Source organism: Aquarana catesbeiana, linkage group LG08 (genome assembly GCF_042186555.1).
Source record: "Aquarana catesbeiana isolate 2022-GZ linkage group LG08, ASM4218655v1, whole genome shotgun sequence".
Classification (NCBI taxonomy): domain Eukaryota; kingdom Metazoa; phylum Chordata; class Amphibia; order Anura; family Ranidae; genus Aquarana; species Aquarana catesbeiana.
Window position 1 is genome coordinate 274768684 of NC_133331.1, and position 12232 is coordinate 274780915.

Below are 12232 nucleotides of genomic sequence, written 5' to 3' on the forward strand. Positions count from 1 at the left end.
ACGATCATTAAGGAGGAATTCTGGTATAGAAGGAGAGGTAGCTTAAAAAAGTATAAGAGTGTATGGAAATTATGGCTGGAGTATGAAAGGGATAGATAGAATGTAGTGTACTAGGTGTTTAGGGGATGTGTATTTGGGAGAGGGAGGGGGGGGAGAATTGGAGGCTTATAGATGCCACTGTAAAAGATATGCCCACTGTCTAAAATATTTGTTCGGTTGAAGAACTGTTGTCTTCAGTCCTTTTTTTTTTTTAAGTTAGAAGTTATTTTTTGAGTAAATGAAAATAAAAGCAAAATTAAAGAGCGGCCACAATGATGTGAATTAAAGAGATGGGATAGTTTTTGATTTTGGAAGTTGAAACAACGTCTCTTAAAAAAGGATTCTCTGATGTGGCAAGATAAAAGAAAAAAAAAAAAAAAAAAGGACTGGAGTTGAGAAACACTGGTCCAGAGGACAACATGGTCCTAAACATGTTTTGTGAATGGAGTGGGAAAGAGAGGGAGAAATGGCCATATGCTCTCAGTGCCACTTATCTTTGGTAAGGGGTAGGGAAAATTGAGTACTGTCCGTGATACTTTTTTTATTTGCACTAACATACAATTTTTCAGGACAAGCTTTCGGGGTATGTCCCCTTCTTCAAGGTCCAAGCAGTACTGATTCACAAATTTTTAAGCAGAATGTTAAAGAAAAAGAAGAGAAAAAAAAAGAAGAGAAAACCAAACACATACAAATCAATGGTAATAAAGATAGCAGCAGAGTTAGTGAGATAAGACAGAGGGAGAGCTAGGGGGGAATGCAAGGGGGGGGGATGCTAATCACAGAGCGGTCGTAAAACTTTAGCATAATGTGTAAGGAAACCAATATCTAAATTCAGGCCATTATTCTTCGTGTCAAAAAGAAGTATCATTCTTAGTTCAAACGTTTTCCTTTCCTGGATAGTTCTGAAATTCCCTTTAAGAACTAAGACATTGAGGTCTTCTATGGTGTGGTCCGATTGTGAGAAATGATGTCCCACAGGTGTGCATAAACTGTCTTCTTTATGTTCTTTGATGGTATGTCTGTGCAAATTCATCCTCGCTTGCAACTTCTGTCCTGTTTCACCAACATAAGATCCTTTGCTGCACCTTTTGCATTGGATGAGGTACACAACATTACTTGAGGTACAGCTGTAAGATCCCATGATATTGAAGGTCCCATTTGTGTGTGTAACACTTTTGGATAGATTTATCTGGTTGCATAGTTTGCAGCGTTTTTTATTGCAGGGTTTGCTACCATTATTTGTGACTTCATAATCAGAGTGAAGTTTTATTGCAGGGTAGCAAACCCTGCAATAAAAAACGCTGCAAACTATGCAACCAGATAAATCTATCCAAAAGTGTTACACACACAAATGGGACCTTCAATATCATGGGATCTTACAGCTGTACCTCAAGTAATGTTGTGTACCTCATCCAATGCAAAAGGTGCAGCAAAGGATCTTATGTTGGTGAAACAGGACAGAAGTTGCAAGCGAGGATGAATTTGCACAGACATACCATCAAAGAACATAAAGAAGACAGTTTATGCACACCTGTGGGACATCATTTCTCACAATCGGACCACACCATAGAAGACCTCAATGTCTTAGTTCTTAAAGGGAATTTCAGAACTATCCAGGAAAGGAAAACGTTTGAACTAAGAATGATACTTCTTTTTGACACGAAGAATAATGGCCTGAATTTAGATATTGGTTTCCTTACACATTATGCTAAAGTTTTACGACCGCTCTGTGATTAGCATCCCCCCCCCCCTCCCTTGCATTCCCCCCTAGCTCTCCCTCTGTCTTATCTCACTAACTCTGCTGCTATCTTTATTACCATTGATTTGTATGTGTTTGGTTTTCTCTTCTTTTTTTTTCTCTTCTTTTTCTTTAACATTCTGCTTAAAAATTTGTGAATCAGTACTGCTTGGACCTTGAAGAAGGGGACATACCCCGAAAGCTTGTCCTGAAAAATTGTATGTTAGTGCAAATAAAAAAAGTATCATGGACAGTACTCAATTTTCTCTGTCACAATTGCACTAATACGGCTACAACAAATCAAGTAAGGGGTAGGGAAATTGGTATGCAAAAAATGCACAAATCATTTAATCAAACCATGTGACTGATATCCCCCAGAGAAATCCTCTCTAATTGGAATCTGTTTTTGCCATAAACATGAAGTCTGTGGTATTTACCAATACATGGTGTTTCCTTCTTGACACATTATTATACTTTTTTGACCAATAAAGTAATATTTTATTTTAAATCTTTTTATTTTTTTAAATGTAAATGCCAGGACTGCTTACTATATTCTGCCCCTAAACCCCCAAACACAATTCCGTATACATACGATCTGTGTGATTGCGATGCTGTGTCGAAGGAAGATGCAGGCCGTCCCTGCAAGACTCTGCAGTGCAGCGAAGCTCTGCAGCGGTCGTGGCCAGCTCTCCACAATCTCAGCACCCAGGTCAGAGGGTGAAAGGGGGGCAAGCTGTAAGTGGGAGTGCATCCCATCCTGATAGGAGAAAAAAGATGACACTCACTATATGCCTTTGTACCAAAGGAGCAATATTTCTCATGTAAACGGCTAACTAAAAACCTTATTAAGAGGGTGGGCTCAATTTACTAAAGAATATGGTATGAGATAATTTGATCATGTAACACCTTTTTTCCAATTATCTCATTCGATATTCATAATGTCAATTCGCTGTCAGTTTATGCGGTATTTACCATACTAGTAAACAATGCATGGTAAATACCGCATAAGCTGCCTCTAAAGTCAAATCACTAAATGAAATAAATACATTTGTTGAATAAGTCATGGTCTAGCAACGCATTATTCAAAAAAATATATTCAATTAGCTCTACTTGTTAAGGAGCCGGCACCCACTGGCGTCCTTTACAACCAGTAAATAGCATTGTTGTTAAGGAGTGGGGATGGCCGTTGCATCCTTAACAACCACGACTCATCTGCTGTCAGTGGGTTTCCCAAGGGCCCCTTCCTCACAACCCTAGGTGATGGTCTGTGGGCAAGGGGCTTTATCGGAATCTGGAAGTCCCCTTTAACTAGGGGGCCCCCAGATCCGGCCCGAATGTGAATGTGTATGGGGTACATACCCCTACTCATTCACCAAAAAAAGTGCAAAGTAAATAAAAACACAAAACCAGTCTTTGACAAGTCCTTTTTTCAAACCCCCTCCCAAAAAAAAGTCCCCCAAAGTAGATTCATCGTCAATCATGATAAACGCCAGCTACTGACCTAAAGAAAAACCCGACCCGCACCAATGCTTGGCTCCCAATGACAGCTCCAACGCCACCCGCCGCAAAATAAACAGAGGAGCGGGGCCACCTAGTAGAGTCACAAGGTGACACTGCCCCCTTGTGACGTAATTTACGCAGCACCCCCCATGTTGGGGGCATGTGGCTTGTTATAGTTCAGTCGGGGGAGGCGCTTGCTCACCCCCCTTTCCTGGCTAGCTGGCTGGATGCTCAAATAAGGCTTTGGTATGGATTTTGGGAGACCTCATGCATGCAATTTTTAAAAATGTGTGTTGTTCTCCTTTAAATCCTTACCTGACCCGAAGGGTATTTTAAATGCCGGCAATTCTTTTGTTTGCCTATTGCTGTCAGTGGGGTTCCCTGCTGACAGCAAATGAGTCATGGTTGTTAAGGACACGGTGGCCACCCACTCCTTAACAACCATGCTGGTTGTTAAGGACAGTACTGCCCTAGTAGCCAATATGACTCTCACTTTTATTCTTCTCACTCTGGAAGAAACACAATTAGAAACATCATCTGGTTCATGTGAACATGACAGACACAACCTTGAGAGCAATTTCCTTGGAATGCCTGCATGGTACCTTGTTATTTCTTGCATTTTCATTTTCAAACATAGCAAAACACAGAGAAAATAAACTGTGTCCAGTAGAACCTTTTCACATCAATCCATTACATTGCATTACAATGTATTGGGGAAGATCTCTTATGTTGCCCCTTGGTTGTGTTGACCTGCATTTTGTCATTCAAATCACTCTTAATGCAATGCATATCAATACATGTCAAAGTACATCAACACAAAGGTGCATTAATGCATGCATTCCTGCTATGAACTACGCCTAAGGGCCTGCTTACACTACCATGTTTCAAAAACATGTGGGAAACAATGTACACGTTAACTGAATGGCACCCCAATGCAACTCCAAGTGTGCACGGCAAAAAGTAGGAGGACCTTTTTTTTATTGCTCTTTGAGATGTGCTACCGCCCATTCATATTGACTGCGCTCCCTAATGCAGTTTGACTCAAGGCACGGAAATGCATGCTCTGCATTCTGGTATGAATAGACCTAATACTGCTATGTGTTTTCTCCTGACTTGTAAAGGTTTTCCTTTGAGCAGACTTTCCTTTTTCATACATAGAATAGAATACAATTGCACTAAAAAAAATGACATATTTTTATTGCTTTAATACCTGGGATTGGAATTCTGTTTTGAATAGAATGACTATTCACGTTCTTATCTTAACATTTCGACTTGGAATGGCTGATGTAGGAATGTGTGTCTGTAAGAGAAGGTTCTCATCGCCCTTGGCAAGAAATCCAAAGCTATATTTCATTTCCAAACCTACACTGCTAAATAATAGCTAGAAGCTAATTGGTTGTTATGGACAACAAGAACGTTTTCTTACTGCAGACTTTTCATACATCAGCCCTTGTGGGATTTGCAAGAGCTGTACCCAAAATAATGCAAAAGTGGGCATAATGTTTTTATTAACTTACATAGGTTGTTCAGATTTCTTTTGTCGGTAGAGTAACTCTTCCTCTATAGTAACTATTCTTCTTCTCCTTTATTATTGCAGGTAAATAATGGATTCCAGGCAGAAACAATGCACCATCATTGCGTTCTTGACAAAGAAGGGGTGCAGGCTGTTCGAAATCCATAGAAAGCTACAGAATGTTTATGGAGATGACACATAGAGATGGGCAATGTCTTGCTATTGGTGAGTCTTGTCAATGTGTCATCTCTGTGAGCCTTCTGTGGTTGTTGGAGAGCCTGTACCCCTCCTTCATCAAGAACTCCATGATGGCATGTTTCTTCTGCTTGGAATTCATTATTTATTTGCAATGAAAAAGAAGGGTTACTATAGAGAGAGAGTTACTCTACCAACATGTGAAATTTGAACTATCTATGTAGGTTAATAAAAAAAGTAATGTTCACTTTTGCATTACTTTAAGTACAGCCCTCATAAAAGATCATAAAATAATTGTTGTGAAAAAACATTTTATTTTGGTAACTACATACAGTTAATATTGATAGTATTTAGTATATAAATTCCTTTATTTTATTTGTGTTTATTTATCTTTTTCTCCTCACTTACATGCAGACAAATCTGTCCAGCAAAATTGACAGGGTTTGGGAAAAAATATAAAACCGCCAGAAGATGTAACCTTTTTTTGACCAAAAGTCACAAAACTAACCTGCCCAAGCAGTGTCAGTCAACATGACAGTAAGGGCTCTATTTTCCTTTATTAGTAACACAGCTCCTACCGCTTTACCATAGCTCCCAACATTTTAAGATGGGAATGAGGGACATCTACTAACAAATGTATGTAGGCATAGGACACGCCCCCTGCCATACCCCCTTAAAAGAGAATTAACCAAAAAAAAAAGAAGGTTAATTAAATCCACATGGACTTTTTTACCACTACTATTCCTTTATATTGGCTTTTAAAATGTACAAATGCAGCAATTTAGAAATTGGATGAAAGGTTTAGCACTGTGAAACACTTTGTGAAAGATAAAATGTGCACTTTATATACAACTACATAGATCAGACCAAAATGAGGGACACATGAGGTGGAATGAGGGACAAAGGGACATTGCTCCAAATCAGGGACAGTCCCTACAAATCAGGGACAGTTGGGAGCTATGCTTTAACATGTATTTTGTATGTGTTTTTGATGCTTTTGTGATGCATTTTTGAAGCATTAATGAAGCCTGGCAAATGTCCTACTTGTGTTGGTTTTCTACTTTTTAAAGGGGAAGTGATTTTAAATGGGAAGTGATGATGAAGAAGTAACCAGATTTAAGGGATTGTTAGGTGTTGGTGTGGCAGCTGGTGTTTTTTTTTTTTTAATTTTGGTCTCTTTTGGTGTCTCTGTAATACCATAGTTTCCTGGTCTATTAGCACCTCTGCTCAGCAGATCTCCAGATCATCAGTTTCCTGGCTCAGTAGATCTCCCATTCAGACGTTTCTCAGCCTAGTAGTACCCCCGGTTTAGTAGATCCCTGCTTCGGGCTCAGCAGATGCTTTGTGAATTGGAACGTGTAACTGTTATAAAGTAGGTGTTATCCCAATTTGGTTTCAAAAGTGTAAATACAGTTTAAATGCTTTATAAGGAAGTGCTCAGCTCCAGCAAGATGCCTAAACAAAAACCTCTTCCTGAACCTCTGTTTCTAAGCGCCTATTCCTGAGACTTTCCCCCATCCAGTTTTTAAATGCCTTTGAATGCTACTTGCCCCTGAACAAAATTCTTGCTGCCTACCCCGACTTCTGACTGTTTTTTATGATCAGATTCTTTTTACCAGCTGTCAGCTATTGCCAGTCCAAGGGTTACATCCTGGGAGCAAAGTGCAATAAAGCTCATCATTTATTGAGGTGGTTCCTGGTGAACATGGGGTGGTTCCCTAGACTCTGCCCCATGGCCCTCTTTAGGGGCTACATTTTGCTGGTTGTTGGCTGTGAAAGAGGGGCAACATACAACATAATGCTGGGGAATATTAATAAACAGGTTGTAGATTGGAAGTGGTTGAAAAGGGGAAGTACAGCCAAAGCTCATTTGGCTGTACTTCTCCAGTGGACTGAAGTCCGCTCTCTGCTGACAGCACAGGGTCAGTCCAGGCTCGGCCGTCATCAGGACCATAGAGTAGGGATCTGCCCAGATTCCTGGACTGGAACCTGGCTCAGCTTCTCAGTGAGCTACTTAGAGCCTGACCCGTCCGCTTCCACCCCCTCCACAGCCCAGCACTCCAGTAAGCTCTGACTGACAGTCACCAGCTCTCTGCTCACGGAGCTGTGAGAACTGAGCAATTGGCGGTATTGGATCGCTCGGTTCTTTGTGTTAGAGACACCGGAGGACAGATGCAGCATCGGAGCCATGCTGCATCCACCTAGGTAAGTATAATTCTAAATCCCCCCTCCCATACTTGGCTTTTAAACCACCTGAATAAGGCCTTGCATGACGTATCAAAACATGTTACTTGGCATCCCATTGTTTGCAAGGAGTCTGGCTCAAACATATATGTTGCAGCAAATCATGGCTAATAGTTCAAGTGCACCTTTTTATCCATCAATGTACATCAAGGGGCCCATGAAAGTCATTGGAGTACTTGAAACTGCTGGATACATGCATTGTTATGCCCTGTAAAGGCATGGTTGTAAATGCCTGATGGACTTGTGTCTCTTTTCAAAATGACAAACTATGTAACTATGGTTACTACGATTGTCCCCAACAACACATCATGTGCTCTTGGCCTAGCTACATTTGGAAACTGGAAAGCTCTTCTCACACCCCCCTGGGTGCTGAGCACGTCATTTAAGAAAACATGTCTACATGCATGAAAATGCTTGTTAAAACACAAGAACTAGGCCAGCTCAGTAGATTGTTGTTAAAAAAGAGTGTTGTTCTTTCCAAAATGCAAAAAAATATATGCAAAATATAACTGTATACTAAAATTTATATGTAAAAACCAAAAATTGTTGATCTTGGGGGATCAGGAAGACATTTTTCTCCCCTGCTGGAGCAAATTGGATTACGCTTTATAGAGTTTTTTTTTCTTCCTATCAACTGTGGGTATAGAATTGTGCATATAGAGGTTTTCTATTTGTTTATTTTTTCTATTAGTTAAACCAGATAGACTTACGTCTCTTTTCAACCTAACTATGTAACATAAAAAATGCATGAAAACAGAAGTGCATTGGGTGAAGCCAGCCTAAAAGGTGACCACTGTAAACATTCCTGGCAGTGTTCTAGTTTGTCCCAAGCCTGTCATTGTCACTTTGGCTAAACAGCTTGATCTGCAAATAAATATGGATAAAGGTCGAGAAAAATATAAAATAAAGCACATGGAAAAAAAAACAGATAAATAGTAACTCCACTATTGTTGAGAAAAAACATTCCCCTCTGGGTGTTTAACCGTTTCAGCCCTGGAAGATTTTACCCCCTTCCTGACCAGAGCACTTTTTACAATTTGGCACTGAGCCGCTTTAACTGACAATTGTGCGGTCGTTCAACGCTGTACCCAAACTAAATTTGCGTCTTTTTTCCCACAAGTATAGTTTTCTTTTGGTGGTATTTGATCACCTCTGCAGTCTTAATTTTTTGCGCTATAAACAAAAAAAGAGCGTCGATTTTGAAAACAAAAACAATATTTTTTACTTTTTGCTATAATAAATATCCCCCATATTAAAAGAAAAAAAAACGAATTTCTTCATCAGTTTAGGCCAATATATTCTTCTACATATTTTTGGTAAAAAAAAAAAAATCACAATAAGCGTATATTGATTGGTTTGCGCAAAAGTTATCGCGTCTACAAACTATGGGAAAGATTTCTACCATCTTTAAGGCATTTTTTTTTTTTTTTATTAGTAATGGCGGTGATCTGCGACTTTTAGTGGTATTGCCACATTGCGACAGACAGATCGGATACTTTTGACACATTTGTGGGACCATTGACATTTATACAGCGATCAGTGCCATAAAAATGTACTGATTACTGTGTAAATGACACTGGCAGGGAAGGGGTTAACACTAGGGGGCGATCAAGGGGTTAATTGTGTGTTTCCTCAGCTTTTTCTAACTGTATGGGGATAGGACTGAGTAGGAAAGGAAACATTTCGCTGTTCCTACATAGTAGGAACAAACAACATGTCGCCTCTGCTCTGACAGCACAGGGATTTGTGTGTTTACAAATGGCAAATCCCTGTGCTGGCGCTTGTGCACGCGTTCGGGCGTGTGCCCTCTGGCGGCTCTTAAAGGAACCCCGTACTTGTATGGGGTTTCGCGCAGGGGAGCCATTCTGCCCCCATATATAGACGTGAGCCGGTCGGGAACCGGTTAATGTACATTGAAAGGATTAACAAACTTTGTTGCAGAGTCCCACCCTTTGTTATTCTGAATACATCCCTGTGTGTTTGTCTGTGTCCATGTGGTAAGTGAATCTAATAGGAGTAGTTTCATAATTATTAATCAGCTGCTGCACCTGTAGGGCTCTAATGAGGAAAACTACAGAGTCTACATGACTTTAGATGTAATTTCCTACTGGGAGTATCTCACCAAAAATGACATTTTTGTTGCAGGGGATGCCTGAAATCTGACTTGTATCTTAGTGCAGACTTCTGGGAAAATCAGTGAGCCAATCACACAAGCAGGAAATTATGTTTCTTTGGGGGGGGATTCTGTACACATTCTGTGTACAGAACAAATACCTCCAGGTAGCCATATTGCATTGCATTTACAGAAAATTACAGTGAAGCAGATTGAAAAGGAAAGGTTATTTCTAATAACATTCAATTACAATATGACCTATGTAGCAATTGTATATGCTATATTATTATTTTTTTTATTTGCTATTTTTTTCCCCCACAAAAGTGGAATTACCCTTTAAAGCAGCACTAAACCCCCATATTCCTTTTAGCCAAAGAAGCTGTCATCTTATCCTCTCTTTGATCTGCAACTGCCATGGTGACACCAGCCATTTGATAATTTGGCAGTTTGGTTAGGAGCACAAGCAACTGTGAGCGTTATCATTCACGGCATGCCTTAAATGTAGCGTTTTTTTTAAATCGTTAAATCGAATTTAGTTCCGCTTTAATATACTAAATACTATCATTACACATATTAATTGCATACAGTAAGTAATAAGAATAATTGATTCATTTTTAACTTTGTACTCCAGAAATACAGATTATTGTTAGAACACTGTTCACACACTCTTCAGTCTCAAGATATCACCTTGTAAAGCAAAGCTTCAAATGTTTAAATTCAGATTTAAAGCAGAGTTCCACCCAAAAGTGGAACTTTCGCTTTAAGGACTCCTGACCTACTGACGTTCCACATTTGGCATGTCATTTTTTTTGGGGGGGTACCTAGTTTTGACAGGTACCCAGCTCCCACTTCCGCTCTCGCCGCCTAGGTGGCCCCTTCCTCCCTGCAATCTTCTGGGACATGTCACAGGTCCCAAAAGATTCAGGAGGCGTAGCGCAACTTGCGCATGCGCAGTGCACACCCGGCTGTGAAGCCACAAGCTGTCACAACCGGGTGCCCACAGTAGGGATGCCCGCGCCGGGGAGAGGTGGCGGAGAGAACCGAGGCTTCGGGTAGTCGCATTGCTGGACCATGGATCAGGTGAGTGTGTGTTTCTTATATGTCAGCAGCTACATTTTTTGTAGCTGCTGACTTTTAATAAACACAGAAACGCCTGGAACTCAGGTTTAAGCCCAACATATGGTGTAATCAATACTCGTAAACTGCAATTTGGAATACACAGTAGGCACATTCAATTGGCTGTATGCAGGTTTCGGCTATGGCTACACAAGCAAAGTATGAAACAGCATTTTTTTTAGTTAGGACAGAGTGGGGAAGGATTAAACCAGGGGTCGGCAACTTACGGCCCGCCGCCGCTAAATATCCGGCCCATTAGTACACGTGATGAATTTGTGCACCCGGCTCGCAGACATTTTAACCCCTTCACACCGACCATAGGCAAATGGCTTGAAGGGGTTGTACCGGGTGAACCCGGCACTGTTTTTTAGACTAGGCAGTTTCTTGTTAACCCAAGCAGCCGGAGGGGATGTCCCCCCCTCCCAGGCCCGAGCAAGCAGCCAGCACGTCCGCCGGCTAGCCGGAGACCCGCACAAAGCTGGAAGTGGCTTTGATCAGGTCTCGGATCTAGTAAGAGAAGACAGAGTTTACAGAAGTCTTAAAGGTGCCAAATTTAAAAAAAAATCAGTATTCAAAACAGCCAAACTTGGCTTTTTGAATGCTTTTAAGTGCAAAGGAGGGATCCCTCCATAAAGAGTACTTGTCACTGCCTATTACTGTCACAAGGGATGTTTACATTCCTTCTCACAGCAATAAAAGTGATCAGAATTTTTTTCAAAGGTACAGTGTAAATAAAAAGAAAAAATTAAAATAAATAATAATTTAAAAAATGTAAAGCGCCCCATCCCTCCGTGCCTACACAGCTGGGGGGGCTGTGTAATATGCAGGGGGGGGGCTGGGTAGGGGGGCTGTGTGATGTGCGGGGGGGGGCTGTGTAATGTAAAGGGGTCCAGAGGTACGGTGGCTGTGTAATATAAAGGGGCCCAGAGGTGCGGGGGCTGTGTAATGTAAAGGGGGCCAGAGGTGCGGGGGCTGTGTAATGTTATCTTCATTTATTATCAGGTGAATGCGGCCCTCCATGCATTCACATAAATTGAGTCCAGCCCTTAAGTGAAAAAAGGTTGCTGACCCCTGGATTAGACCTTCTGTCAGGTTTTTACTGCTGTCTGTGCTGGGGAGATTCACCTTTTATATTTGTCCTGGTGACCACTGTCACAGACACAGAAAGTGAAGGTAAATCCAACATTATAGTGTTGTCACCAGAGCAAGAGTTTAGGGAAAAAATTCTCCAACTGGAACACCAAAATCTAAGAGATATACAGTGCATCCAGAAAGTATTCACAGCGCTTCATTTTTTCCACATTTTGTTATATTACAGCCTTATTCCAAAATGGATTCAATTCATCATTTTCCTCAAAATTCTACAAACAATACCCCATAATGACAATGTAAAAGAAGTTTGTTTGAAATCTTTGTAAATTTATTAAAAATAAAAAACGAAAAAAATCACATGTACATAAGTATTCACAGCCTTTGCCATGACACTCAAAATTTAGCTCAGGTGCATCCTGTTTCCACTGATCATTCTTGAAATGTTTTTACAACTTGATTGGAGTCCACCTGTGGTAAATTCAGTTGATTGGGCATGATTTGGAAAGGCACACACCTATCTGTACAAGGTCCCACAGTTAACAGTGCATGTCAGAGCACAAATTAAGCCATGAAGTCCAAGGAATTGCCTGTAGACCTCCGAGAGAGGATTGTATCGAGGCACAGATCTGGGGAAGGGTACAGAAACATTTCTGCAGCATTGAAGGTCCCAATGGGTACAGTG

The 12232-nt window shown here is 40.8% G+C and overlaps 1 protein-coding gene across 7 annotated transcripts in view; it reads right to left on the minus strand.

Annotated features, from left to right (window-relative positions):
* The window catches only part of LOC141106496 (calcium-binding protein 2-like), a 170250-nt gene that overhangs the window by 61725 nt on the left and 96293 nt on the right, over nucleotides 1-12232 (minus strand). For 3 of the 7 annotated variants that reach the window (XM_073597304.1, XM_073597303.1, XM_073597301.1), the window contains exon 2: nucleotides 2370-2534. The exons of the other annotated variants lie outside the window; for them this stretch is intronic. In XM_073597304.1, coding sequence (XP_073453405.1) covers nucleotides 2370-2528 — 159 coding nt within the window. In that variant the 5' untranslated portion in view covers nucleotides 2529-2534. The remainder of the gene's footprint in view (nucleotides 1-2369; nucleotides 2535-12232) is intronic. 7 annotated transcript variants of the gene reach the window in all.